The 27,875-nt window shown below is 41.3% G+C and overlaps 1 protein-coding gene across 2 annotated transcripts; it reads right to left on the bottom strand.

The window, feature by feature from the left end:
• Positions 1-86: 86 nt before the first annotated feature.
• LOC122542755 (dynein axonemal assembly factor 10-like) lies at positions 87-21,871 on the bottom strand. 2 transcript variants are annotated; one of them, XM_043680757.1, is made up of 9 exons: positions 21,244-21,331; positions 20,363-20,568; positions 14,833-14,933; positions 11,349-11,479; positions 5,419-5,520; positions 5,204-5,319; positions 3,553-3,687; positions 1,410-1,507; positions 87-816 (listed from the first exon to the last, which is right to left on the bottom strand). In XM_043680757.1, exons 2-9 carry the CDS (start codon positions 20,396-20,398, stop codon positions 606-608), a joined length of 930 nt encoding a protein of 309 aa, XP_043536692.1. In that variant the 5' UTR covers positions 20,399-20,568; positions 21,244-21,331; the 3' UTR covers positions 87-605. The 2 variants fall into 2 exon arrangements, with proteins under 2 accessions (XP_043536692.1, XP_043536691.1); XM_043680756.1 differs by lacking the exon at positions 20,363-20,568 and having other exon boundaries at positions 21,244-21,871.
• Between the last annotated feature and the right edge of the window lie 6,004 nt (positions 21,872-27,875).

Here is a 27,875-nt window from a genome sequence, read left to right as displayed (position 1 = left end):
GGCATCTTGCAAAGCCACACTACTTCCATCTAGAAGGACAAGGGCAGCAGATACATCGGAAACCCCTGGCAAGTTCCCCTCCAAGCTACTCACCAGCCTGCCTCGGAAATATATTGCTATTCCTTCACTGTCGCTGGGTCAAAACCCTAGAATTCCCTCCCAGTGGCATTGTGGACCTACCCACAGACCTGGTCTGCAGCAGTTCAAGAAGGCAGCCCACACCACCATCTCAAGGACAGCAAGGGACAGGAAATAAATGTTGGCCATTCAGAGATGTATGTGCCACACAAGTGAATTTTAAGAGTGGAAATAATTTGGGCATAATTGGCAATATTTTGGTATTCTATTGCATATCCTTTTTCACTAAGCATTGAGTGGAATTTAAATCCACTTTGCTATTCCAAATACTTGGCAAAATAATGAAATGGAATAATTCAACTTCTTTATTACAGTATAAACCCTAATATAACATTACTACTTTGTCACGTCCTGAGAGTGTTTTTTCCCTGATAAGAATCTTGATGTGTCCATTGACTCGTGTGAAATTTCAAGCATTGACAATGATTCCATTCTGTCCTCAGCTCCTGTGCTCTTCACTGGTGTGTTCAGAAACTCTGCTGCTCTGTGATCATGAGGATGTGAACATTATGATCAAAGGATGCAGAGATACAGAGTCCTTGCTTATCAGTATTCCAATCCAGGCTACCAATGGGTTGAGATGAGAGGGAGATGTTGTTCAGCAGTGTGGTGGTACATGTTGAAATCTTGTCATCTGGTTCATGGTCACTTCTATCAAGCATCGTTAAAGATTCACTGCTGGTAAATAACAACATACAGAGCAAAAGATGAATCCATGAATATTCTGATTGACTCGGACTGCTTTTATGAGGTTATGGTACTAACTTTGCAGAGTAACACTAGAACAACAGAGCCCTGAGCTGGGCAGGTTTCTGGGACTCCAGGGAAGCGCTCATATTGAATAAAGAAATGCCAATTTTACTGGATGTACCACATGATGGAACAATCTGATGTCCAACTGGGTGAACCTACAAATTGAATTATGGCAGGAGAGTGAGAAAGGAGGGATATTTGAAACAAATAATTTTAATTATCTTTATACCCATCCCTTACATCACCATAAATCTTTAAATTTATCTCTTCCTTTTGCTTATGTTTTAATAAATGACCTCTAAAATCCAATTGTTCAGGGAGAATGAATGGAGTCAGAACAATTGCACATTCGTCTCTTTAGGGTACTGGCTGTCTCTTGAATGATCAATCTAAGTCATGGACATGCATTCATTGTAATTACAAACAAATGCCTACATTTACACTGGCCAGTACACTGCTGTGACATATGCATACCTCTGACATCAGCTCTCATGAAGATGCAAGTTACACCCACTTACTGTTTCCACAGGTGAAGGCAGCCGGCTCCTCCACTTGTTATGAAGATACTTCGATTTTGAGGCAAATGCCGCACCACCCAAGCTGTAAATTTGTATGGCTTTAAAAATAGAAAAAAATGTAAATTAGTAGCTTCTGATGAGTTTGTACTGCACAAAATTTCAAATTTTGGATGCCTTTAACATCTCCCTCTCAGACCTGGAAATAAAATGAAAATGTGTATTTCTGTCAGCTGAGGACTGCCCTGTGACAAAGGGTTGCTCTGTACAACTTCAAGCAGTTTGTGGAGACAGATTGGAAGAAGTCCACTTACAAACATTAAAGGTCATTGTGATCTTCTTTGTAGCAAATAACTGAAATAAGGTGAAACGACCATTGTACAGATTGATCTTGAGAAGGAACAAAGTACTTAGGCAAGTTTAGGTTTTGAAAATTCCATTAAATTATAGGATTGACAGGGATCCTAGTAAAATGGCAGTTCGAGTCTAGAATCTTTGGTTTAAGTTGCAAGCATCATTGAAGATTGCTAGTAAATAACAACATACAGAACAAAGGATGAATTAGTGAATGGTGCATTTGACTCTGAGACTGCTTTTATGGGGTTATGATACTAACTTTGAAGAGCAGCACTGTTAGCACTAAAATGACACAGAGCCCTGAACTGGCCAGGTTTCTGGGACTGCAGGGAAGTACAAATGGAATAAAGAAATGTCACTTTTATTGGATGTTCCACATGCTGGAACAATCTGATAGCGTCCAGCCTGACAAAGAAATACTGAATCCTGCATTATTAAATACTAACTTGGTGCTGTCTTGATTAGTAAAACTGTTCATTCTAAATCTAGTTCTAAAATTATTAAATGCAAAAGACACATAATTGTTTGTAAAACTGGAATGTGAACATATGACCCACTCAGCATTTCTCATTCACAAGATTCCTGAAAAATCAAAGCAACTAATAGAAGTAACAACAAGAAATTTTGTCTGATTTCAAGAGAACCTGGTGGATTATGAGAATAATGGGATTTCTTCCTTAACTCCCTAAAGCAATTAAGATATGCTTGGCACTCAATGACACAATGCATCACTTAGCAAACTCATCTAAGCTGCAAATCCTAATATGGCTTCCTTGAGGCCCTCATTACTTCTTGAGACATTTCAGGTAACGAGTCGTACATATGTACAACACAGAAACATCCTTCGGCACAACCCTTCCATGCTGACCTGATATCCTAATTTAAGCTAGTCCCACTTGCCAGCACCTGGCTCATATCTCTCTAAACCCTTCCCATTCATATACCCATCCAGGTGCCTTTTAAATGCTGTAATTGTACCAGCCACCACCACTTCCTCTGGCAGCTCATTCCATACATGCACCACCCTCTGTGTGAAAATGTTGCCCCTTAGGTCTCTTTTAAATCATTCCCCTCTCACCCTAAACATTTGCTCTCTAGTTCTGGACTCTCGCACATCAGGGAAAATACCTTTTCTATTTACCCTATCCATCCCCCTCATGATTCTATAAGTCTCTACAAGGTTACCCCTCAGCATCAACACTCCAGGGAAAACCAACCCAGCCTATTCAACCTCTCCCTATGTCCTTCACTTCAATCACATAATTTATTCAACTTGGTTTTCCATCCCATTATACCCTGAACTACCAAAATTCTCTCAATCTAATTTGTATAATGTTCACTTGACACCCAGCTTCAAACACTTTCTAGGGAAAGAGTTACAGATTTCCACTTTAAGTGACAAAACTTTTTCTTGAAATCACCCATGAAAGCCCTAGCTTTGACTGATATTAATATTAGTCCACTTTCTTTTGGACCCCTCCCCTCCAGATAAAATATATTTCATATTTGCCACTGTATTAACTTATTTAACCATCTTAAAAACTTCAATTAGAACATCCCTTAATCTTTTATATTCAAAGGAGAACAAGTCCTGATGTGCAACCCACCGTAATAATTTACCCATTAGTCCAAACATTCTGGTAAATTGACACTGCATCCTCTCCAATATCTACCTCCTGAAGTGCAATGCCCAAACCTGAACGCCATTACTCCAAATTAGCGTCTGATGAGAGCTTTACATAACTGTACAATTGTATTATTGTATCAATTCCACCCAACAGCATCTTACCTTCTCACTCCGACAGGTAAAGCCACTGTTTCTGTGATACTTCTGCATATTGAAGACATGGACCCTTCCTTCCAACGTCGTTGCCACCAGTTTGTTCAAACTTATGTCCTTTCCATCAAACTCTACACAGCAAACCTACCCCAGAGTTAATGTTAAAATAAAATTATTGGCTTAATCAGCTGCAAACCATAGTTAGTTCATTTGCTCAGCCACATTTTGTATAAATAATATCCTTACAGCTGTGATCAAATGGCCACTTTTTCCAATCTGTGATCACAGATGACCATTGGCAAAAACATTGATCACTGGGGACATGCCATCTCAGCTCAATTCTATACTTCTCAGGTGTTCAGAAACAGCACCTTTTAAACAAGAGCCAGTGAAGAAACAAACATGCCTTTATATAGCATTTTTACAGCCTCAATAGATCCCGTGTATCTTTATGATTGATCAAGTATTTTTGTAATGTAGTTATTTCTGCAATGTGGGAATCACAAGATAATTTACACATTGAAAGCTCCCATAAACAGCAGGGTGGCTCAGTGGTTAGCACTGCTACCTCACAGCACTAGGGACCGAGGTTCAGTTCCAGCATCGGGCAACTGACTGTGTGGAGTTTGCACATTCTCCCCGTGTCTGCGTGGGTTTCCTCCCACAATCCAAAGATGTACAGGTCAGGTGAATTGGCCATGCTAAATTGCCCATAGTGTTAGGTGCATCATTCAGAGGGAAATGGGTCTGGGTGGGTTACTCTTCGGAAGGTCGGTGTGGACTGGTTGGGCCGAAGGGCCTGTTTCCACACTGTAGGGAATCTAATCTAATCATAACCGTTAACAAACTTTTTTTTTGCTGAGAAAAAACCTTTGCTGTAGATTTTCAACTTGCACATATCAGGACAATTTGGAAGAAATGCCAATATTCAGGGAAATCAACATTTATAGTGTACATGTTGATTGTTTGGCAAATGGACTCTAATTGGTACATGCACTGTCAGGGTGTGTGCACCAGTTAGAAAGCTGATTGGACTCCACTTTCCAACCAATCAGCACTCATACAGTAAAAATGTTGTTTTCCTTTTACATCGGTATTCCTTGAGAATTGTCCTGATGAGTGCAGGATGAAAAGTTTCAATAAAGTGTGTTTCTCAGTGATATTCAGGTTCTGTTAATTATATTACTTTACAATAAAAATTGGGCAGAAATCCCATTTTTCAAAATACCACAGAGAGCAGGCTTTGATGGCTTAATATCCCATCCAAAAAACAGCACTTTCAAAAGTGCTGCACACCCTCAGTACTCCACTGAATTGTTGGCTTAGACTATGTGTTCATATCTTTGGACTAAGACTTGAATCCAGGACCCTATGACACAGAGGCAAAGTACTGTGACTGACCCTGGATAGCAATCCCATGTCCATGCAGGCTTAACTGAACTGAACAGCGGGGAAGTACATCTGGCTTCAACCTCCATTGCTGCCTCAGTTGAAATGCACTAGCTCAGCTCAGAATGGGAGCTAAAGTTAATGAAGCTCATAAATGAGCCAGCAGCAGGCAGGTAAGGTTTGTATGGGATTATGTTGGCAGGGACTGATTGGACTGAAGGGTCTATTTCCGTGCTGTATGACTCTATGAGAACCAAATCACTCAACTCACCCCACTCTTGACGTTTGTCTCCCATCGCACTTCCATGTTTCGTAAGTCAAATAGTTTAATATCCCCATTGTCATATCCGGCACAAACACAGCGGTCCCACTGGGTGCATGAGTGGCCTGTAAACCAGCCCAAAACAAACATTCTTTAAGGATGTGGATGTAAATGTGTGGCATGTATTGTGAACAGTGTTGCAGATTCTATGAGCTGCAACTTACCAAAAGCAACTGTCCAACAATCTCTCCTGTTGAATCCTACTGCAGGCTCCATGTTGGCCACAGGAAGGTCCTTTTGCCGTGAATCCCAGACCTTCACTGTACCTGGGAGAGAAGGTACAAGACTCAGGAGGTCACAAGTGTCTGCTATTCTTCATTGCCTATCCACATGCACACTGCCTTCCAAACTCCTTCTAACCCAATAAAGTGCTGCTTCATGGGTTATCAGCTCTTGAACCAGCCTGAGTCAGCTTGGCTCAGTAGATAGCTTCAAAGCATAAACATTGTGTTATCAACATCCATGCCAGGAATTGGGCCATAAATTCATTCCAACATGTAGCAAGAGAGCAGCCTGTTAGCTCTTACTATCAAAGTCCAGATAACTCGGTTCTGTTTTGACTCAGACTTCTTACTTTCTGTTTATCCATTTTAAATGACAATACAACACAAAGATTACACACCCTGTGATCCTTGTGTCAGCCTATGATTACCTCTGCTCTTATATTCATTCCCCATTCCACTTTCCAATATCCCTTTTCGAACTTGTGATTGGAGGTATGGTTAATAAGTTTGCAGATGACACCAAAATTGGGGCAAAGAAGGTTACCTCAGTACAACAGGTTCTTGATCAGGTGGACCAATGGGCTGAGGAGTGACAGGTGGAGTTTGCTTTCAATAAATGTGAGGTGCTGCATTTTGGAAAAGCAAATCTTAGCAGGACTTATACACTAATGGTAAGGTCCTGGGAGTGTTGCTGAACAAAGAGACCTTGGAGTGCAGGTTCATAGTTTCTTGAAAGTGGAGTCGCAGGTAGATAGGATAGTGAAGAAGGCGTTTGGTATGCGTTCCTTTATTGCTAAGAGCATTAAGCATAGGATTTGGGAGGTCATGGTAAGGTTGTACAGGATATTGATGCTTTTACTTTGAAGGGCTTTTGCTCGAAATGTCAATTTTCCTGTTCCTCGGATGCTGCCTGACCTGCTGTGTTTTTTCCAGCACCACACTCTCGACTCTAATCTCCAGCATTTGCAGTCCTCACTTGCGCCTGTACAGGACATTGGTTAGGCCACGTTTGGAATACTGCGTGCTATTCTGGTCTCCTTCCTTTCGGAAGGATGTTGTTAAACTTGAAAAGGTTCAGAAAGGATTTACAAGGATGTTGCCAGGGTTGGAGGGTTTGAGCTATAGGGAGAGGCTGAATAGGCTGGGGATGTTTTCCCTGGAGCGTTGGAGGATGAGGGGCGACTTTATATCAGTTTATAAAATCATGAGGGGCATGGAAAGAATAAATAGACGATCTTTTTCCTGGGGTGAGGGAGTCCAGAACTAGAGGGCATAAGTTTAGAGTGAGAGGGGAAAATTTTAAATGGACCGAAGGGACAACTTTTTCACACAGAGGGTGGTGCATGTAGGGGATAAGCTGCCAGAGAAAGTGGTGGAGGCTGGTACAATTACAGCATTTAAAAGACACCTGGATGGGTATATGAATAGGGGCAGCACGGGTTCAATTCCAACCTCGGGTGACTGTGTGGAGTTTGCATATTCCCCCAGTGTCTGTGTGGGTTTCCTCCGGGTGCTTCGGTTTCCTCCCACAATCCAAAGATGTGCAGGTCAGGTGAATTGGCCATGCTAAATTGCCTGTAGTGTTCAGGGATGTGTATATTAGGTGCATTAGTCAGGGGTAAATGTAGAGGAATGGGTCTGGGTGGGTTATTCTTCAGAGGGTCAGTGTGGAATTGTTGTGCTGAAGGGTTTGTTTCCACACTGTAGGGAATCTAATCTAATAGGAATGGTTTAGAGGGTCAAGTGCTGGCAAATGGGACTAGATTAGATTTGGATATAGGGTGTAAGTTTGCTCGCTGAGCTGTAGGTTTGATATCCAGATGTTTCATTACCTGGCTAGGTAACATCATCAGTGGCGACCTCCAAGTGAAGCGAAACTGTCTCCTGTTTTCTATTTATAGGTTTGTCCTGGATAGGGTTCCTGGGGTTTGTGGTGATGTCATTTCCTGTTCATTTTCTCCTTGCATGGAATTTTGTAGATGACGTTGGTTTTGTCCATGGGTTGTACTGGGTCTTTTAAGTTTGTTAGTTTTTGTTTGAGAGTGTTGGTGAGTTTGTGTGCTACTAGGATTCCGAGGGGTCTTAGTAGTCTGGCTGTCATTTCTGAAACTTCTTTTATGTATGGTAAGGTGGATAGGGTTTCTGGCTGTGTTTGGTCTGCTTGTCGTGGTTTTTTCTTGAGATTAGGATATTTGGTCGCCATAGATGTGTTGGACTGAAGGGTCTGTTTCCGTTCTGTACATCTCTATGACTCTATGATTGAATCTTGTTCCATTGCTCTTTTCAGCAGAGAATTCCAGATCACAACAACTCAGCACAAAAAAAAACTTTCTCCTTATCTCGCTCTGATTCTAATTCTGTATCTTGAGGATACTGTGACCATAAATACATTCCCATCCATCAAAATGCCTAATATTTTTACATGTTTAATAATAATGGGACTGGAAGTTTGGCAAGAGCACTATTCATTCATTCAAAGTAAAATACCAGATATGTTCTGGTGATAACTACAGAAAGTTACAGAATCTCACAAAGTTTACTGAAGAAAGAAATCAGGAGGGCGAAAAGGGGGCATGAGATAGCCTTGGCTGATAAGATTAGGGTGCATCCAAAGAGGCACTTTAAATTTATTAAAAGAAAAAGATTAACTAGAGGGAATAGGACCCCTCAAGGACCAAAGTGGACATGAATGTTTGGAACCGTAGGAGATGGGTGAGGTTCTTAATGAATATTTCTCCTTTGTGTTTACCATGGAGAAAGATATGAAGACTTGGGGAAGTTAGTGGTGATATCTTGGGTTCATATCACAGTAGAGGAGGTGTTAGAAGTATTAGAATGATTGAAGGTGGATAAATTTCCTGATCCTGACCAGATATATTCAAGAACACTGCAAGAGGCTGGAGAAGAAATTGCGGGGGCCCTGGCTGACATTTTTGCATCATCATTAGCCAAGGGTGAGGTCCCGGAAGATTGGAGGGTAGTGAATGTTGTGCCATTATTCAAGAAGGGTTGCAAAGAAAAACCTGAGAACTATAGACCAGTAAGTTTAACATCTGTGGTAGGTAAGTTACTTGAGAAGATTCTGAGGGATAAGATATACATGCATTTGGAAAAACAGGGTTTGATTAGGAGTAGTTAGAATGGTTTTGTGAGTGGGAGATCATGCCCCACAAATTTGTTACAGTTCTTTGATTAAGTGACCAGAAAGGTTGACAAGGCCAGGGTGGTAGATGTAGTCTATATGGATTTCAGTAAGGCCTTTGATGAAGTTCCATAAGGTAGGCTGCGCTGGAAGGTTAGATGGCATGGAATCCAGAGTGAGCTGGTGAATTGGATACATAATTGACTTGCCAGTAGGAAATACAGGGTAATAGTGGAAGGATGCTTGTCGGACTGGAGGACTGCGATTAGTGGAGTGCCTCAGGGGTCGATGCTGGGCCCATTACTGTTCGTTATCTATATCAATGATTCGGATGAGAATGCACAAGGCATAATTAGTAAGTTTGCTGATGACACTAAAATAGGTTGTATCGTGGACAGTGAGGAAGGTTATCAGAAATTGCAGCAGGACCTTGATCAGCTGGGGAAGTGGGCTGAGAAATGGCAGATGGAGTTTAATATAGATAAGTGTGAGGTCTTGCACTTTGGAAAATCAAGTCATGGTAAGAGTTTCATGGTGGATGGTAGGGCCTTAAGGAGTGTAGTGCCACAGAGGGATCTTGGAGTTCAGGTGCACAGTTCTCTGAAAGTGGAGTCCCTGGTAGACAGGGCTGTGAAGAAGGCTTTTGGCACACTGGCCTTCATCAGTCAGGGTATTGAGTATAGAGGTTGGAAAGTTATGTTGCAATTGTATAGGACATTGGTGTGGCCACACTTGGAGTATTGTGTTCAGTTTTGTCACCTTGCTATAGGAAAGATGTTATTAAATTGTAAAGAGTGCAGAAGAGATTTACAAGGATGTTGCCTGGACTCAATGGTCTGAGTTATAGGGAGAGGTTGGATAAGCTAGGACATTTTTCTTGAGAGCTTAGGAGACTGAGGGGGACCTTATACAGGTGTATAAGATCATGAGAGACATGGATAGGGTGAATGCCTTTTTCAGTTTTTTTCCCAAGGTTGGGGAATCAAGGTCGAGAGGGCATCAGTTTAAGGTTAGAGAGGAAAGAATAAAAGGAAACCAGAGAGAGTGGTACGCACATGGAATGAGTTGCCAGCAGAAGTAGTTGAGGCAGGTACATTAACAACATTTAAAAGACATTTGGACAAATACTTGGATAGAAAAGGATTAGAAGGATATGGGCAGGGAAATGGGGTTAAGTGTGGCCAGACATTTTGGTTGGCATGGACCAGTTTGGGTCAAAGGGCCTGTTGCTGTGCCGTAGGACTATATGATTCTAAGTGATTAATTGGCCCATTGTGCCTATGTTGATTCTTTGATAGAGCTATCTAGTTACTCTCTTTCTGTCACATTTTTCTGGGAATAAGTGTAACACGGACTGAAACAATATACTGTGGTAACTTGAATATTCTGGATCAGGGAGACATACAGGTGTGATACACAGAGCATGTTACATTGTCAGTGATGTTAGCCTTAAGCAAAAGTCTAAAACAAGGCTGCTTTTGCTGGTGCCACTTTAAAACTGGTGCATGTTTGACTGTTGGTCTCTTAATGAGGTTGTACTAAATTGAAAGGGCATAAGAAACCATTGCACCCTCATGTCTGGGAGTCTTGTTTTTAAAAAGAAATCACTGAAGGGATGTGGCTGGGCCAGCATTTATTACCCATTACTAATTGCCCTTGAGAAGGTAGTAGTGACTGCCTTCTTAAACCACTGCATCCTTGGTGTGTCAGAACACCCAAAGTACTGTAAGGATAGGATTTCATCAATATTGACCCAGCGATGGAACTATGGAATTCTGGATGGGTGAGAACTTGAGGCCTTTCAAATAAGCTGCAAATTATGGAAGATGGAACTATGAAGACGAGGTCAAAATGTAGGAGAGCCTCAAGAAAAGGTGTGGATTATATTTTGGTGGAAAATCTGTGTTAGTATGGGAGCCTCTGACACTATCTGCTGAACATTTCAAATTGATACAGATCATCACAAATAATGCAGTTGTGTAAGTAGTTGGGAACATTATCTGCTAATTGATCAAAATTTTTGATTAGCAATGGCACTCATTTACATTGTTTAATAACATGACCTTTTTTGATATGTTTCACCCAAAGGGGCAGATTTGCTGAGTTTTTGGCCCTGTTTCTTAAATCTGGGTTTTTAAAGCTCTTAATAAAAACAGAAAATGTTGGAGAAACTCAGCAGGCCTGGCAGTGTCTTTGGATAGAGACACAAAGTTAACCTTTGAGTTTTCTGGTTTTATTTCATATTCCCAGCATCTGTAGTTTTTTTCTTTTAAATGCACGTGGTTTGTAGAAAGAAGGAAGTGAAAGGGCTACCTAGTTTGACAAGAAATTAATCATCTGAAACATTGCCTTGGTTCTTCTCTTTTTACAGATCCTTGCTGCCTGACCTGTTGAATACTTTCAACACTTTCTGTTTTTATTTCAGATTTTCAGAATCTGCAATTTAGATAGTTTAAGATCCCAGGTTTAGGATAAAGAATAGTGCCAAGCCTTGATTTCATAGAATGCTAGAGATTCACAAGAGACCATTCAGCCCATTGTGCTTTGTGTCAGCTCTTTAAAAGAGCTATCCAAATGGTCGCACACCCTTCTTGATTCCCAAACTTGCAAATTTCTCCTTTTCAATTCCTCTTTGTGAATCTGCTCTCAATATCCTTTCAAGCAACATTAAAGAAAAGTCTTTATCTCCTGTCTGGTTCCAGTGCATACTATTTGTAGAAGTACTCACCATCCCTGCTGCCAGTGACAATCTCTGGGGCCCCATGTCCATTTTCAAGCCCACCCACACCATCAATACAGTTAATGATTTCTTGATGTGCTTTGGCTGAGTAGAGGGGAGTTTCAGATGCTTCCAAGTTCCTGTGGAGTGACAACAAGTGAGTTTTTAGGTGCTTTCATACTCACATTTTCATGTAGCAGGAGAGAATGATAGCTGTCCCTATTACTGTTGAGTTGAAACCCCCTTATTAAGACAAAGATGCTACATAAATAAAGTTGTTGTTATTATCTGGATTTAACCTAAGATTTCACATCACATGACCTCCCAGTTTGATCTGGCCCACCCTCATGTTGAATCAGTGGTGGCCACACATATTCCTTCAGAAACTGCACTATTCCTTGCATCATTTTCTGGAATTTCATTGCATCCCAGATGGGGCCTGCATCTTCTGTTTGTTGTACATCTGTCTGATGCAGCTGCTTCCTGGGGGGTTTCTGGGTGATTAATCTTTATTTCTGAGACCAACCAGGTCAAGCTAAAAGGTTTTGGGAACTCCTCATGGGGCACAAAAGACATTTTCTATAAGCAGTGGGACTCTGATTTTGAATAATGACTCCTAGATACTGCATATTGAACTATCCAACTTAATGAGAACTAAGCACTTGAGTGTGACTTACAACGGAATGCTGGAGTTAAATTATAAAAGAAATTAAGGAGAGCAATGAAAAGAGGTGCTCCTTGCTTTTACCTTCACCAATGTCAGTATTCAGGAATTGATTTTTACTCTGATTATCTGGTAAGTGACTAAGATTTATTCTATTCCTAAGGATCGACATAGTATAGCAACCGGTGAATGTTAAGGAAGTATATTTTTAAAAATTGGTAAATACAAGGTTGAATAAAATAAGTAAGTAACAATAGAACACCTTAAGGAAGGCAGGACAGGCGATGTGTCCTGGATGCCAGTTTGGTCCAAAGCAAACACATCTGCAGGAAATGTTTGAAGATCAAGCAGTTCAAACTGGACATATAAGCTGGACATTCATCTACAAACACAGTGACACGTGAGGGAGAGGGGAATTTTGATAAATTTTATGTGTGAGGAGGCAGTCATACCTCTCAAGATTGGTCTCATTTGGTCAGTATTCAAGGACAGGAGGGTGTCACTGTGGGTGAAGTGGGTAAGGGGACTCAGAGGGCAGCATTTGCAATTGTCCAACAGGTTTGAGATTATTTCAGCTTATTTGGTTAAGGGTGAGGGCCATAGGATAGATGGGCCTACTGAACATCACACTGTGGTAAAGGAAAACGGATAAGGAGAAAGGAATATTAGTGGTGTTAGGGGTCAGTGCAGTGAGGAAGATTGATATTGTCCTCCAGCAAAGAGTGCAAGTCCAGACAACTTTGCTGCTGTTGGGTACTATAGTTCAGGATAGCTGTTCAGGGCTGGAGAAGAACCTACAGTGGGAGGGGGAGGATTCTGTTGTCATGGTCTATGTAAGTACCAATATCATGGGTAAGTCAAAGCAGGAGGTTCTGTATTGTCAGTAAGAAGAGCCAGGTGCCACATTAAAGAAGCAGAACAGGGTCACTATCTTTGGATCATTAAATTACTGGAGGGGGAGTGGGATCTGTACTGATGGAATGATCTCCATTTGAACTGTACATGGGCTGGTGTTCTTGCTAACTACACATCTGGGAATAGTGAACCAAGTGATCAAATGTAGGGCACTTGTGGTAAATCAAAGAGTAGAGTGAAAGCCAAAGAGAAAGATATTATGATGAGAAATGATAAACAGATTGTGACAGAAAGAGATAGATAATATGAATCAAGAATAAAGGTGTAAATGTAAAGGCATTGCATTTGAATATGTGAGGCATTCAAAGCAAAACATATGAACTAAGAGCACAAACAGAAATAAATAAATAAATCCACTCTGGTAGCCATTACAGAGACATGGCTGCAGGAAGACATGGGATTGAACCTGAAAGGTAGAAGACATTTAGGAAGGTCAGGGAAAAGGTAGAGAGGTGTCTCTGTTAATTAATTAAGGCAAATGCTCTGGGGACATTCCATTGTTTCAAATTTCAATGTGACAGCTGGTGAAATCCAGATTCTTTACAACACTGGAATTGAAAATTGATTTTTATCATGATCATGAAGCTATTTCTGATTGTCATAAAAACTCAACTTGTTCACTAATGCCCTTTAGGGAAGGACTTTACCGTCCTTACCTGGCCAGATCTACATGACACCAGACCCAGAGTATTGTGGTTGGCTTTTAACTGTCCTCTGAAATGGCATAGCTCAGTTGTACCAAACCTCTGTACAATAGGTGCACCCACACCATAGAGACTGCAGCCAAGAAGGTAGCTCATCATCACTTTCTCAAATTCTGGATCAGTGGTGCTGGAAGAGCACAGCAATTCAGGCAGCATCCGAGGACAGGCAAAATCGACGTTTCGGGCAAAAGCCCTTCATCAGGAGGGCTTTTGCCCGAAACGTCGATTTTGCCTGTCCTCGGATGCTGCCTGAATTGCTGTGCTCTTCCAGCACCACTGATCCAGAATCTGGTTTCCAGCATCTGCAGTCATTGTTTTTACCTCATCACTTTCTCAAAGGCAGTCAGGGATGGGCAACAAATCCAATGATGATTACATCCTATGAAAGAATCTTTTAAATCCTCTGAACAATGGTAGATTTGAGTGTCCAAATGACCTACTTCTGCCCCTGATCTGTCTGTCCTAACTTGTGTATTTATATTTTAATCCATTGAACTGTCCTATCCAGGTATAACTATCCTAGTTGTATAAAGTTTATTGACTGTCACTGTGATGGCAGGAAGCTTAGTTAGGAAAGGCAATGGCTCCTGCTCCTGAATATTCTCTTGTGGGCCTATCAAAGTGAGGTAGTCAGAGGGCAAGATTAAGCTGTTGTGTTCTTTACAATTGATCAGCCAACACTAAACTCAGAGAAATAAAATGGCCACTTGGTGCAGTACTAGAGATAGGCTTTATCCTATCTGGTTCATGGAACCATCGTCCTCAGAATGAGTGCTTTACGTAGAAAAGATTAAACAAATGGAACGGAGCAATTGGGACAGTTCTCTCTGGAAGGGAAGTATGATTGGAGACTTGAGGTATTCAAAACAATGACAGGTATGGACAGAGTGAATCTCTTCTCATTGGTGAAAGGATCAAGACCCAGAAGGCACAGATATAAGGTATTGGCAAAATAAGCAGCGAAATAAAGAAAAACATTTTCTGTGTAGCGAATGATTAGGATCTGGAATAGTCCTTTGCTCAATTACTCCTTCAACAAACCAGCACAAAGTGGACAGAATGGCCTTCTTCCATTCTGCAACCATTCTAGGATTTAGTAAGACTAGATTTTATGCCAGCTTTTGAATTGAAAGAAGGGCTTTCAATTTTGAAGTCTTTTATTAAGCAATTAATTCCATTTTTTAAACAACTCAACAAACCAACTTATTACCAGATGTGAAGATTGCCTTCAAAGTCTCCTGTTGCCAGGTGCCTCTGCTGTAGACTGGTGGCTCCAAATGTCCCACACCTGAAAGCTCTGGGCTTTTCAATCTACAAAGCAAAAGGAATATTTGGTAAGCCTGGAGAAATAGGAAAAGCACCACCTGGCAGAGCGCTAATGCACTGTGAAATTTAGAAGATAAATGTTTGGCTACCACCTTGGCCATATCATTATTGCCAGTTGAGTTTTAGCAAAGGAGATCACTGCAAATTTGCAAATCCTGGCCATTTGAATTGAGGAACATCAATCAGGATTATAGCAATAGTCATCCTAAATCTAAGCTATGATCAGAGAGAATTTGGAGCTGTACCAACTCAAGGATCAAGAATTGATCACACCAATTTTCAGAGACTGTCACTCCCAGGGCAGTACTGGGGGAATGCAGCAATATTTTTTGGATGAGATGTTAAGCCAAGGTCTTTTCTCTCTTGGGAGAACATAAATTTATCCATCAACCGATTGCACTGAAATAGGTGGCCTATTCATTATTGTGAATACTCAAGAAATCTGCAAAGGACTGATAAAAATAAAACATTATTTTCTTTATATACCTTCAAAATATTCAATGACGGAGTTTCCACCGCTTTAGAACAGTACAGCACAGTACAGGCCTTTCAGCCCTTGATGTTGTGCCAATCCTTTATCCTACTCTAAAATCAAACTAACCTACATACCCTTCATTTTACTATCATCCATGTGCCTATCCAAGAGTCACTTAAATGTCCCTAATGTACCTGACTCTACTCCCACCGCTAGCAGTCCATTCCACGTATCCACTAGTCTCTGTGAAAAAAAACTACCTTTGACATCTACCTGTAACCTTCCTCTAATCACCTTAAAATTATGCCCACTCATGATAGCCGTTTCTGCCCTGGGAAAAAGTCTCTAGCTATTCAGTCTACCTATGCCTCTCAACATCTTGTACAACTCTATCAAGTCACCTCTCATTCTTCTTCACTCCAATGAGAAAAGCCCTCGCTCTCTCAATCTTTCTTCATAAGAAATGCCCTCCAGGCCACACAGCATCCTGCTAGGTCTCCTCTGTACCCTCTCTAAAGCTTCCACATCTTTCCAAGAATGAGGCGACCAGAACCGAACACAATATTCCAAGTGTGTTCTAACCAGGGCTTTATAGAGCTGCAACATAAACTCAGCCCCCCTGCTAATGAAAGCTAACACACCATACACCTTCTTAACAATCCTATCAACTTGGGTGGCAAGTTCCAAAGTTGCACAATCGCCTGAGAAAAAAAACTTCTAATCTCAGTCCTAAAAAGGTGATCCCTAATTTTAAAAGTGGACTGACCCACAAAAGTTAGTATCCTACCCAGGTCTACCTTGTCAAGACCATTCAGGATCTTATAAACTTTGAGTAAATTGACCCCAACTCTTCTAAACTCATGCAAAAACAAACCCAGCCTCCTCAATCTATCCTCATAAGTCAACCAGGTATCATTCCAGGTATATTTCTAGTAAACCTCCTCTGAACTACCTCCAATGCATTTACATTCTTCCTTAAATAAACAGACCAATACCGTACACTGTATTTGAGATGTGGTCTCACCAAAATAATAAAGGATATATTCCGCTCGCCTTCTTAATCATTGTACTTGCATACTAACATATTGTGTCTCATGCATCGTACTATCTAGTGTTATGGACTAAGCCAGACCATTTAAAACATTCTTAAGCAGTCAGCTCAGACCATAACTTTGCAATTTGTTTCGGTAAGTGTACAGTGAAAGTTTGCTAGGTTGACTACTAGATTTTAAAACAGACAAAAATTTATCCACAAAATTACACAATGAAACACAAAGAACAGAATAAAGAACACCTACAGAACTCAGTCTAACCAAACTAGACTTAATTATGCTGTTCCAAATAATAGTCCCAATAAGCAAACTCCCTTTGAAAACCAGCATAAATAGAACACATGCTTACAGGTTGACATTGAAGGGAGGGTTTCCACACAGATCCCTGTTGAACTCCTCACCAGTTCAAAGGCTGAACTAAACTGCTCAGCTCAGCGAGAGAGCTGACCACTCCCCTTTCTTTATTCAGGTCACTTCTAATACATGACCACTTTGGCCTGAAGTCTCACCTGTTTACATATAAACAAAACACCTCTCAAAATCCTTTTCATTTTTGTACCAAACCAGACTGATTGGAGCCTGGCCTGGTTTATTACCCCTCTGAAAATAATCAAGGATAGGGTATCCTTGAGCCAAGGAATAGCTTTTAGATTAAAAAAAGAGTAGCTTGTGACACTAGATTGCTCTGCACTTTGAAATTCTGCAGTTGTTACTGTTTAAATAATACTCTGCTTCTTTATTTTCCTGACAAAGGGAACAATTATCCTACATTATGCTCGTTCCACCAGACTTTGTCCAATGAAACTATTTAAATCAGTCTTTTTTCCTTGTTATGTCATCTTCAAAACATACTTTCTTACCTATCTTTATCTCATTTGCAAATGTAGATACCGTGCTTCTAATTCCCTCACCCAAACTGTATATATTGTAAATGTTTAAGGGCCCAGCACAGAACCTGAGGGACCCCACTCATCAGATCCTGCCAATCTGAAAAAGTCTCACTTATTCATAATTTCTATTTTCCGCCAGTCAGCCGGTCTTCTATTTATGCTTACACATGACCCCCTATACCATGAAATTTTATTTGTGCAGTAACCTTTTGTGTGGAACCTTGCCAAATGCCTTCTGGAAAACCAAGAACAGTCCATGAATGGGCTCCCCTTTATTCACAATATGTATTACTCTTGCAAAGAATTTCAACAACATGGGTAAACAAAACATCCCTTTCACAAAACCATGATAATTCTTCCTGATTACCTTAGGTTTTTCTAAGTGCCCAGATATAACTTCCATAACAATTGATTCTAACTCCTCAATGACAAATGTCAAGCTAACCAGCCTAAAGTTGCCTTTTTTCTACCTCCATCCCTCTTGAATAGAAATATTGACACATTTTGGAAAATTAACACCAACACATCTATTAACTCATTAGCCACTTCTTTTAAGACTTAAAGGTGAAGCCCATTATAACCCAGTAACCTATCAACCTGCAGTGTCATCAGTTTACTCAGTACCACTACCCTAATAATCAGAATGGTACCAATATCTTCTCTTCCTTTAACCTCCAGACTGAGGGTTACTGTGTTACTGGGATTTTTAAAAACATTTTTTTTAACAAAGACATAAACAAATAATTTATTAATTGTACCTTCCGTTTCTTTTTCTACACTCACAAGAGTAACTAATCTCCAAATTAAGAATGGGTAACAAAATGTCTGCCTTGCCTCATCCTGGAAAAAAGAAATTTTATAACTTTACCTTCTTTGATACTAAAAGAAAGACTTGTGTTTATACAGCACCCAATCACAGTATTTACAAACGCAAAAACTACTTAATATCACGATAAATTACAATGGCATGGAGCATGATATGGTCACCTCATTTCATACAAGTGATGTGTTGATTTGCACATAGCAAGATCCCACAAACAGCAATGATGTGAAAAGAAAGACCTGTATTTGTATGCCACCTTTCATGGCCTCAGTGTGTTCCAAAGCTTCACAGTCACTGAGGTACCTTTTCAAGTTCAATTACTGTTGTAATGTGAGAAGCAGGGCTGTAAATTTCTGCACAGCAAGCTCTCACTGATAACACTGAGATAATGTGACAATATTTATCCTTCAGTAAAAAGGATAAATATTGACCAAATATCATGGAAACCTTCTCAATAGCCATGTACCTTTACGTCCACTTGAGAGGGCAGACAACATCTCTGAGATTGCAGCATTTCCTCAAAACTGTACTGCAGTGAAAGCCTGCCATATATAGTGTTTCTTTCAGCCCTTGTATATATAACTCAGCAAAGTCAATAATGGGCAAGTTGAGGTATTGTGGGCTTGTCACTGAGACTAGTTACGTAGACCACCTAGACTAATGCTGTGGGGATGTGGTTTCAAATCTCACCATGCAGACAGTGAAATTTTAATTCAATATAAATGTTAGAATTTATAAAAATCTAATGGACATGGAAGTCCTGTTGATTGTTCTAAAATATCTGCTGTTTCAATCATGCACACTGACTTGCTAATAATCCTGCAAATGCTGGAAATCTGAAATAAAATAATGGTTGAAATGTTAACTCTGTCTTTCTCTTTCCGCAGATGCTGAATTTCTCCAGCATCTGTTTTAATCTGCTGCCCTTACCTGGTTTGGCCAGACCCAGAGAAATGCGATTGACTCTTAACTGCTTTCTGAAAGCACAACAGCTCAAGGGCAATCAGAAGTGGGCAATAAGTGCTGGTCCTGCCAGTGATTTCCACATCTCTTTAAAGAATTAAAAATCTCATTGAAATTGTAGATTGCCGAATGTTAGTACAGAAGGTAAGAATAAAGGCCGTGAAAGCAAAAAAGATAAAATTATCATTGTCACCTTATCTGCAAGCAATGTGGAGGACAGTGCAAGTGTTTTTTCCAACACTTCTTTAAACAGTTACCACCCTTTTAATTAGAAAAAGAAAAACGCAAATCTCAGGCAAAACCGCAGAATAATGAGATGGAATAACCACTGACACATTTTAAGTTATTTTATCATTTTTATCTTTGTCTTTCCTCCAGACTTAGTGTAACATCTCGGAATGTTCCAAAAACAAAATCGGAAACAGAGATATGCAAAGTTACATATTTCTCAATTAACAGGAAAGATGGATCATATACAACTTGCCACTCTTCGGTTTGAATGTGCACAGCAGTTTTACAGATATTTATAATGCAATCTCCTTCCATGTGTTTCTAAAACAATATAACAGTTGGAAGTAATCTGATACAGTAGCTATTACACTGCAAGTTTAATCATCATATGCTCAGCTGGTAACTGCACTACCCATTGTGAAGATGCAGACCAAAACTCTCAGGTTCTAGTAGGTAGGTAGAAAAAGTTGGATATTTAGGCTGCTGGATGAGTTTTGAAAAAGATTGCCAAGTTCTAGATGAAGTTGAGCTTTTTGAATATTGTTGTAGCTGCATTAATTAGGTAAGTGTTGATTGCTCCCTCATACTCCTGACTGGTAGCTTGTAGATTGTGAACAAACTTTCAACAGTCAGGTGGTGGATCATTTTCTGCAGAATATCCAACCTCTGATCTGCTCTTGTAGTCATAGTATATGTGTGGTTTGTCCAGGCATTTTCTGGTCACTGGTGACTGTGAATTCTAATTATTGCAGATTTACTTACAACAATGACCTAGACTGTTGAAGATGTGTGATTGGATTCTCTGTTGTTGGAGACACTTTTGTCTGCATTTGCATGATAGAAAAATTACTTGCTACTATCAGCCCAAGCCTGAATTTTGTCCATTTCTTGTTTCAGGCAGATATGGACTGCTTCAGCATCCGAGCAGTTGCAAATGAAGTTAAACACTGTAATCAACAGTGAAAATTCCCATCTCTGACCTTATGAAGTAGGGAATGGCATTGATGAAGCAGCATTCCGTAATTCCCAGCACCATTCCTGTCAATTCTGCTGGATTTCCAGTTCTACCTTCATGGCCTCCCCCATCCACTCTACAAAGTGACCAAATCTAGCTCGACCAATGTCAAGCCATGTTGGAGTGGGGGTAAGGTGGAGGCTGAACGTTGCCATGGTAAGAAACCAATGCCTTCAGGGAAGAAAGAAACAAATCTTAAAACCTTTTTGTCAACGTGAGTCGTGGAAACAGACACATTTGTGCAAGTGGAAATTGAGAATATATATCCTTCCATCTTAAAATTTATGTTCTGTCTGAACTTCTTCCACTTCTGATGAAAGGTCATTGACCTGAAATATCAATAAGTTCTATTTCTCACAGATGTTGTCTAACCACTCGAAAGTTTCTAGCATTTTCTGGGGTTTTTTTTTTCCCTCTGATTTCCAGCAACCGAATTTAGTAATTTTGCTGCTGTAATGGTCGAGAATAGGATCAGGTTCTCGCCAAATGGAACAGGACCAATTAATCCATTGTACAAGGATCGAGATTAGAGTGGTGCTGGAAAAGCACAGCAGGTCAGGCAGCATCCGAGGAGCAGGAAAATCGACGATTCAGGCAGGAGCCCTTCATCAGGAATCCTCATTCCTCTACTCTCATCTTGACTCATCTCCAGCATCTGTAGTCCTCACTTTCGCTCATTGTACAAGGTTGCAATGTAGCCATTATTTCGCTGGCCAATCGCATCATTAAATCTTGGTCGTTGCTACATTGTAAAGTTCCCCACCATCCTGTAACACTCCCTTTATCTTTTCCCCAACAGTTTGCAACGTGGATTGTGGAAGAGCCAAAAGAGAAACAAAGAGTTACCGTATGTATGTCTTTGATCTCTCCGCTTGTTGTCTCGTACACGCCGATTATTCCCCGACTTGGTGCCCCAGAGCCGGAGTCAGTCCCCAGGCAAACGAATCGGTTACTGCACGGGATCCATAAACATCCGAAGGGGGTGAGAGGCAGTTTCTGATGTGATAGAGATACCAGCCGGGGCTTGGGACTGTCTGACATCGCGTGGAGTCAGTAACAATCCTACTCCGCAGGTACAGGACGAAATGGCGGGGGGATTAAAGATTAATTATAGATTTAAAAAGTATTTAATTCAAATAATACAGAATGCCCTTTGTTTACAACCGATCAGAATCTAAACAGAACACATTCAATTATATTTAAAGAACACAGATTGTTCCAAACTGCGCGGGTTCTTGAAGATCTGATCCAAACTAAAAAAAATTAAAACTTGAACATTGTTTTAAAATCGTGTTGTTATAATTTAGATAAATCCCAGGCCTGATTTTAGGGTTATTTTTACAAGATCGTCTTGATCAACAAGCTTGAAGCTAATAAAATAAATCTCAGGTCAGATTTGAGATAAAACATAACAGAACTCAGTTAAAACTGAAAGTAAACTTTCTGGTAGGCGGCGCTCAACAAGGCCTGCTTCCGCTCAACGACTGAAAATGACCACCTCCTGCTGGTCGAGCGAGGAATACTCTGGAATATGACAATTTTGCATTTATGTATCACCTAGAGGCAGCCCCAGGAAACCGCTTTTTGCCCCAGGAAACCGCTTTTTACCCAATGAAGCACGTATTGAAGTATAGTGTGATCTAGAAAAAGTAAGGTCTAGTTTATCCACAGTAATTAGCAAAGTTAATAATGACCTGAATAATCAATTTTTCCGTGATGTTGGGTGAAGTAGTCAGGCAATTTGGAGGGGCCAGCCACTTTTCTTTTGAAGTAGCGTGGTGAAAATTTTGACATAGCATCCAAAAGACAGTGCAGTATTCCCTCAGCATTGCAGTGGCCTAGCTTTTGAAGAAGCTCAGAGATAAATGAAACTGCAGATGCTGGAATCTAAGGTAGACAAACAGGAGGCTGGAAGAACACAACACGCCAGGCAGCATCAGGAAGTGGAGAGGTCAATATTTCGGGTGTAACCCTTCTTCAGGACTGGGAGGTGGGTGTAAGGAAAGCTACAGATATAGGGGTGGGGGTCAGGGTGGTAAGGTGAATGCAGGTAGAGGATCTGACCTGGTTGGTTGATGGGAGGAATGAATCCAGTTGGAAGCTAGAAGGAAGAGTAATTGAGAGGAATGGAAAAGGGGCTCGGGGCTCGGAAGGGAGTCGGGTGATGGGAAGAGAGATTATTTGAAGTTGGAGAACTCAATGTTGAGTAAGCCCCCCCCCCCCAAAGCAATAAAGGCAGGGTCCCCCTTTGTCCTCACCTACCACCTCACATTCTCTGCATCCAGCGCAACATCCTTAAATACTTCCACCAGCTCCAACTAGACTCCGCCACCAAGAACATCTTCCCCTCCCCCACTCCTCTTTGCTTTCCACAAGGACCGTTCCCTTTGCAAATTCCTTGGTTTGCGCCACTCTCCCCACCAACACCCCTGAACCCTGAGGTACCTTCACCTGCAACCAGAAAAGATGCAAAACCAGCCGGCACACCTCCCCTCACCTCCATCCAGGGCCCCAAACAGTCCTTCCAGGTAAGACAGAGGTTCACCTGCCTCCCCTCTGACCTACTTTACTGTATCCGGTGCTCCCAATGTAGTCTTCTCTACATCGGGGAGACCAAATGTAAATTAAGGGAACATATTGCAGATCATCTCAGCTGGGGCCGACCTGACCTCCCAGTCACCACCCATTTTAATTTCCCTTCCTGACATGACCATCCTTGGCATCCTCCATTGCCACAATCAATCAGATGACAATTTGGAGGAACAACTCCTCATGAATAGAATAGAATCCCTACAATATGGAAACGGTCCACACTGACCCTCCAAAGAGTATCCCACGCAAACCCATTCCCTACTCTACATTTACCCCTGACTAATGAATCTTACTACACATCCCTGGACACTATGGGCAATTTTTCCATGGCCAATTCACCTAACCTGCACATCTTTGGACTGTGGGAGGAAACCAGAGCAAACCCACACAGACCCAAGGGGAATGTGCAAACACCACACACAGTCGCCCAAGGCTGGAATCAAACCTTGGGTCCTTGGCAGGTTAACATCAGTGCTAACCACTGAGCCACCACACTGCCCTAGGTAGCCTACAGCCCAGAGAACTCAACATTAAGTTTTCCAATTTCAAATAACCTTCCTTCCCATCCAACTCCTCTCCCAGCCCCTCCCCCTCTCTTCTATTACTCTCATCGACCCTTCCTTCTAACCACCAACTGGATTCATTCCTCCCATCGACCAACCAGGTCATACCCTCTACCTGTCCTCATCTATCCCCACCTTACCACCCTGTAACCCCACCCCCTTTATCTGCAGCTTCCCTTACACCCACCCTCCAGTCCTGAAGAAGGGTTACACCCAAAATGTTGACTTCTCCACCTCCTGATGCTGCCTGGCTTGCTTTGAATAATCTAAACTGAGTGCTGGGTCATTGGAAGTGCTGGCTGTTCAGGTGAAGGTAAAAATTCCATGGCACTTTTATTTGAAAACAGAGCAAACTGTTTTGCCCCCGGTCGGTATCATTCAAACATAAAAGATTAATCAATACATTATCTAATTAATTGCCTTAGGACATAACTATAACAGCTAAACAGAAAGATGTTAAGCTGTCTTCAATATCAGTATACAATTTCTATTTAGCCTGGCTTACCTTGAAGCTGTATTTGGTTTTATCTTCTAAACTACACAATTTAGAATTTGATACAGCTTGATGCCCCTTTAAATTTTCTCAATAGGTTGTGCAACCTGTGTTTTTCTAAGTTCCTCTCACAGATCTTGGAATAATTTCTGTTGTTCATGCCTACACCCGCTCCAATTAATGTACCTTTATACAGAATGTGGTCATAGTTGAAGATATTTCCAAAGTAACCTCTGTAGATATGTCTGCTTATTCTACATATCTGAAATACCAGTCGAATTTTCATCATTTAACCTCATTGGAAGGGAGAGAAAGAGCTTGTTGATGCCTCATGATGTTGCCTCACAGAGTCTCAAGGACCAAAAATCAATGCCTGATCTGTATAGCTGATTTAGAGAGGTCAGTCTGCAGAGACTCACAGATCAGTGAGACAACAGCAATTTCCAAAGCTCCAAGCAGTGAAATGACAATAGGAAGCAGCAATGTAAACACAAATAGAGTGTTTCACAGGGGGTGAGTTGAAGCCCAGAAGAGCAAGCCTTCTCTGTAGGATGCCCAGTCCTGCTATAAGAAGGTGAGGACTGCAGATGCTGGAGATCAGAGCTGAAAAATATGTTGCTGGAAAAGCACAGCAGGTCAGGTAGCATCCAAGGAGCAGGAGAATCGACATTTCGGACATAAGCCCTTCAAGATTCCTGACCTGCCTGACCTGCTGTACTTTTCCAGCAACACATTTTTCAGCCAGTTCTGCTATAGTTCAAAAAAGAATGGGTACTCTGCAGAAGAGAAAGAAGTGTTTTGGGATTCTGAGAATAAGCCATGAGTATTCTGGGTAGACTGGGAGAGCTGATTTTAACTGTTGTCACAGCGCAGGCAGGTGGGCATCAGTAAGTGCAGAAGGTCCTTTCCTACCAGTAATGAGGCCTGAGTCAGTAGAGCTACAGTCATTCAATCTGTGGGTAAGCAATGGAGCGCCCACTCTTGGAATTGGTGGGCACAAATTATATTTGTTTTTCTACATTAGTATTTTTTTTATTTATTCACTTGTGGGATGTGAGTATCACTGGCTGGGCCAGCATTTATTGCTTGTCCCTACTTGCCCTTGAGAGGGTGGTGATGAGCTGCCTTCTTGAATCTCTGCAGTCCCACCTGCTCTGGATCGACTCAGAATGCCATCAGGAATAGAATTCCAAGATTTTGAGACAGCAACAGTGAAGGAATAGTGATATTGTTCCAAGTCTGGATGCTGAGTGGCTTGGAGGGGCACTAGAAAATGGTAATGTTCCCATGTATCTGCTGTCCTTGTCCTTCTAGATGGAAGTGGTCATGGGTTTGGAAGGTATTGTCTGAGGATCTTTGATATGACTAATATCAGGCTGTTCAAGAGCTTATGCTTGAAACTTCAACTGACCTGCACCTCAGATGCTGCCTTACCATGTATGCTTTTCCAGCGCCATATTTTTTGACTCTGATCTCCAGCATCTGCAGTCTTCACTTTCTCATATATTAGGCTGTTGCTTGACAAGTCTGTGACAAGCTCTCCCAATTTTGACATTAGCCCCGGGATGTTAGTAAGGAGGACTTTGTAGGGTCAACAGGACTATTTCTGCCGTTGTCTTTTCCAGTGCCTAGGTCAATGCCAGGTGATCCTTCTAGTTTTATTTCTTTGAGACTTTGCAGCAATTGGTACAACTTGCTAGGCCATTTCAGAGGGAAGTTAAATGTCAACTACATTGCTGTGGATCTGGAATCACATGTAGGCCAGACCAGGTAAGGATAGCAGATTTCCTTCACTGAAGGACATTAGTGAACCAGATGGGTTTTTCTGACAAAAAACAACCTGCAAATCAATTGGATACCATTACTCCTTTTCAGTGTTGATTTGTAATTAGTGTGTATTTTTAAAGATGTATTTATACCACAAACTGTCCCTCTTACTCCAGTCCTGTATTGTTCTCAGCCTCCGGGTACATTGAATTTCTAATCCTTATCCTTAATTCTTATGCTTTGGCAGCTTCCATTCATCCTTGTGCGTTAGTGTGACCATTGTTTGCAGTTTTGATTTTTATTGCATTCCTCACCCATGGCGTTATCTTTCTTTTCATTTGCAGAACAGTTGGCTCTTGTGCCTTTCACCCTTCTCACAATATTCCCAAAGCATGGTGGCTCAGTGGTTAGCACTGCTGCCTCACTGCACCGGAGGTCCCAGGTTCAATTCCAGCCTCAGGTGACTGTCTGTGTGGAATTTGCACATTCTCCCTGTGTCTGTGTGGGTTTTCTCCCACAGTCCAAAGATGTGCGGGCCAGGTAAATTGCCCATAGTGTTAGGTTCATTAGTCAGAGGGAAATGGGTCTGGGTGGGTTAACTCTTCAGAGGGTCGGTGTTGACTTGTTGGGCCAAAGGGCCTGTTTCCACTGTAGGGAATCTATTCTTGGCAGCATTGAATTGGATTTGATCAACAGAATATTGAGGGTTATGTTATGATCCAAGACCTGATCACCAGGCTATGATCTGGTGAGGAACCAGGAAGTTTTCTTTAATGGAGACAAAGTTTGAGATGCCACGAACTTACAAAGAGAATAAAGTCACAACATTCCATGGTGTTAACAAATGAAAACTGTAACTATTCAAAGTTATAACAGTAACACATGACAATATATATACAACTTACATTCTAATTTTTAAAATTAGCACTAGGTACGTATGGATAACCGTGAGACTGTGATCGATCACCCCATAGAACTCATCAAATACTAAATGAGATGAATATAGATCCCACAGATTTCTCAGCAACACTTCCAGACATGAGTCACCCTGTGAGTAGTGAAATCTCATTCAAATCTCGTTTACAAGGGATAGCAATTCCTCTCTGATTGAATTAGTGATTAATCAGAAATGTGTTCTGAGCCAGACCTGGCCGTCATATCACTGAAGGGTGATGTTGGAGGGTTGCTTTCCGGACTGGAGGCCTGTGACCAGTGCTGTGCCGCAATGATCGGTGTTGGGTCCACTGCTTTTCTTCATTTACATAAATGATTTTGATGTGAACACAGGAGGTATGGTTAGTAAGTTTGCAGACGATACCAAAATTGGAGGTGTAGTGGACAGTGAAGAAGGTTGCCTCAGAATACAATGGGACCGGGATCAGATGGGATGAGGAATGGCAGATGGAGTTTAATTTGGATAAGTGTGAGGTGCTGCATTTTGGAAAGACAAATCAGGGCAGGACTTATACACTTACTAGTAAGGTGCTGGGGAGTGTTGCTGAACAAAGGGAATTGGAGTGCAGTTTCATACTTCCATGAAAGTGGAGTTGCAGGTAGACAAGATAGTGAAGAAGGCATTTCGTAAGCTTTCCTTTATCATCAGTGCATTGAGTATAGGATTTGGGAGGTCAAGTTACAGGACACTTTTTGAATATTGAGTTTAATTCTGCTCTTCCTGCTATAGAAAGGATATTGTGAAACTTGAGGGTTCAGAAAAGATTTACAAGGATACTGCTAGGGTTGGAATGTAGGGTTGGAAGGGACTGGGGGCATTCTAGCGAAGTTTGCCGATGATACAAAGTTAGGTGGACAGGCAGGTAGTACTGAGGAAGTGGGGAGGCTGCAGAAGGAACGAGACAGTTTGGAGGAGTGGTCCAGGAAATGGCTGATGGAATTCAAAGTGAGCAAATGCGAGGTCTTGCACTTTGGAAAAAAGAATACAAGCATGGACTACTTTCTAAACGGTGAGAAAATTCATAAAGCCAAAATACAAAGAGATCTGGGAGTGCTAGTTGAGGATTCTCTAAAGGTAAACATGCAGGTTGAATCCATGATTAAGAAAG

The sequence above is a fragment of the Chiloscyllium plagiosum genome, chromosome 41 (genome assembly GCF_004010195.1).
Source record: "Chiloscyllium plagiosum isolate BGI_BamShark_2017 chromosome 41, ASM401019v2, whole genome shotgun sequence".
In the NCBI taxonomy this organism is placed as follows: Eukaryota; Metazoa; Chordata; class Chondrichthyes; order Orectolobiformes; family Hemiscylliidae; genus Chiloscyllium; species Chiloscyllium plagiosum.
This window is presented reverse-complemented; position numbering and strand designations above follow the sequence as displayed.

What these genes read in the sequence shown, in the direction of transcription:
- LOC122542755 (XM_043680756.1), bottom strand. Translation starts at nt 21,438, where the DNA reads ATGTCAGACAGTCCCAAGCCCCGGCTGGTATCTCTATCACATCAGAAA. An exon ending in AGATCAAAGACATACATACG is followed by an intron (nt 14,934 to 21,243) that starts GTAACTCTTTGT and finishes TTTGCTTTGTAG; the next exon opens with ATTGAAAAGCCCAGAGCTTT. An exon ending in GAAGGCAATCTTCACATCTG is followed by an intron (nt 11,480 to 14,832) that starts GTAATAAGTTGG and finishes GTCACTCCACAG; the next exon opens with GAACTTGGAAGCATCTGAAA.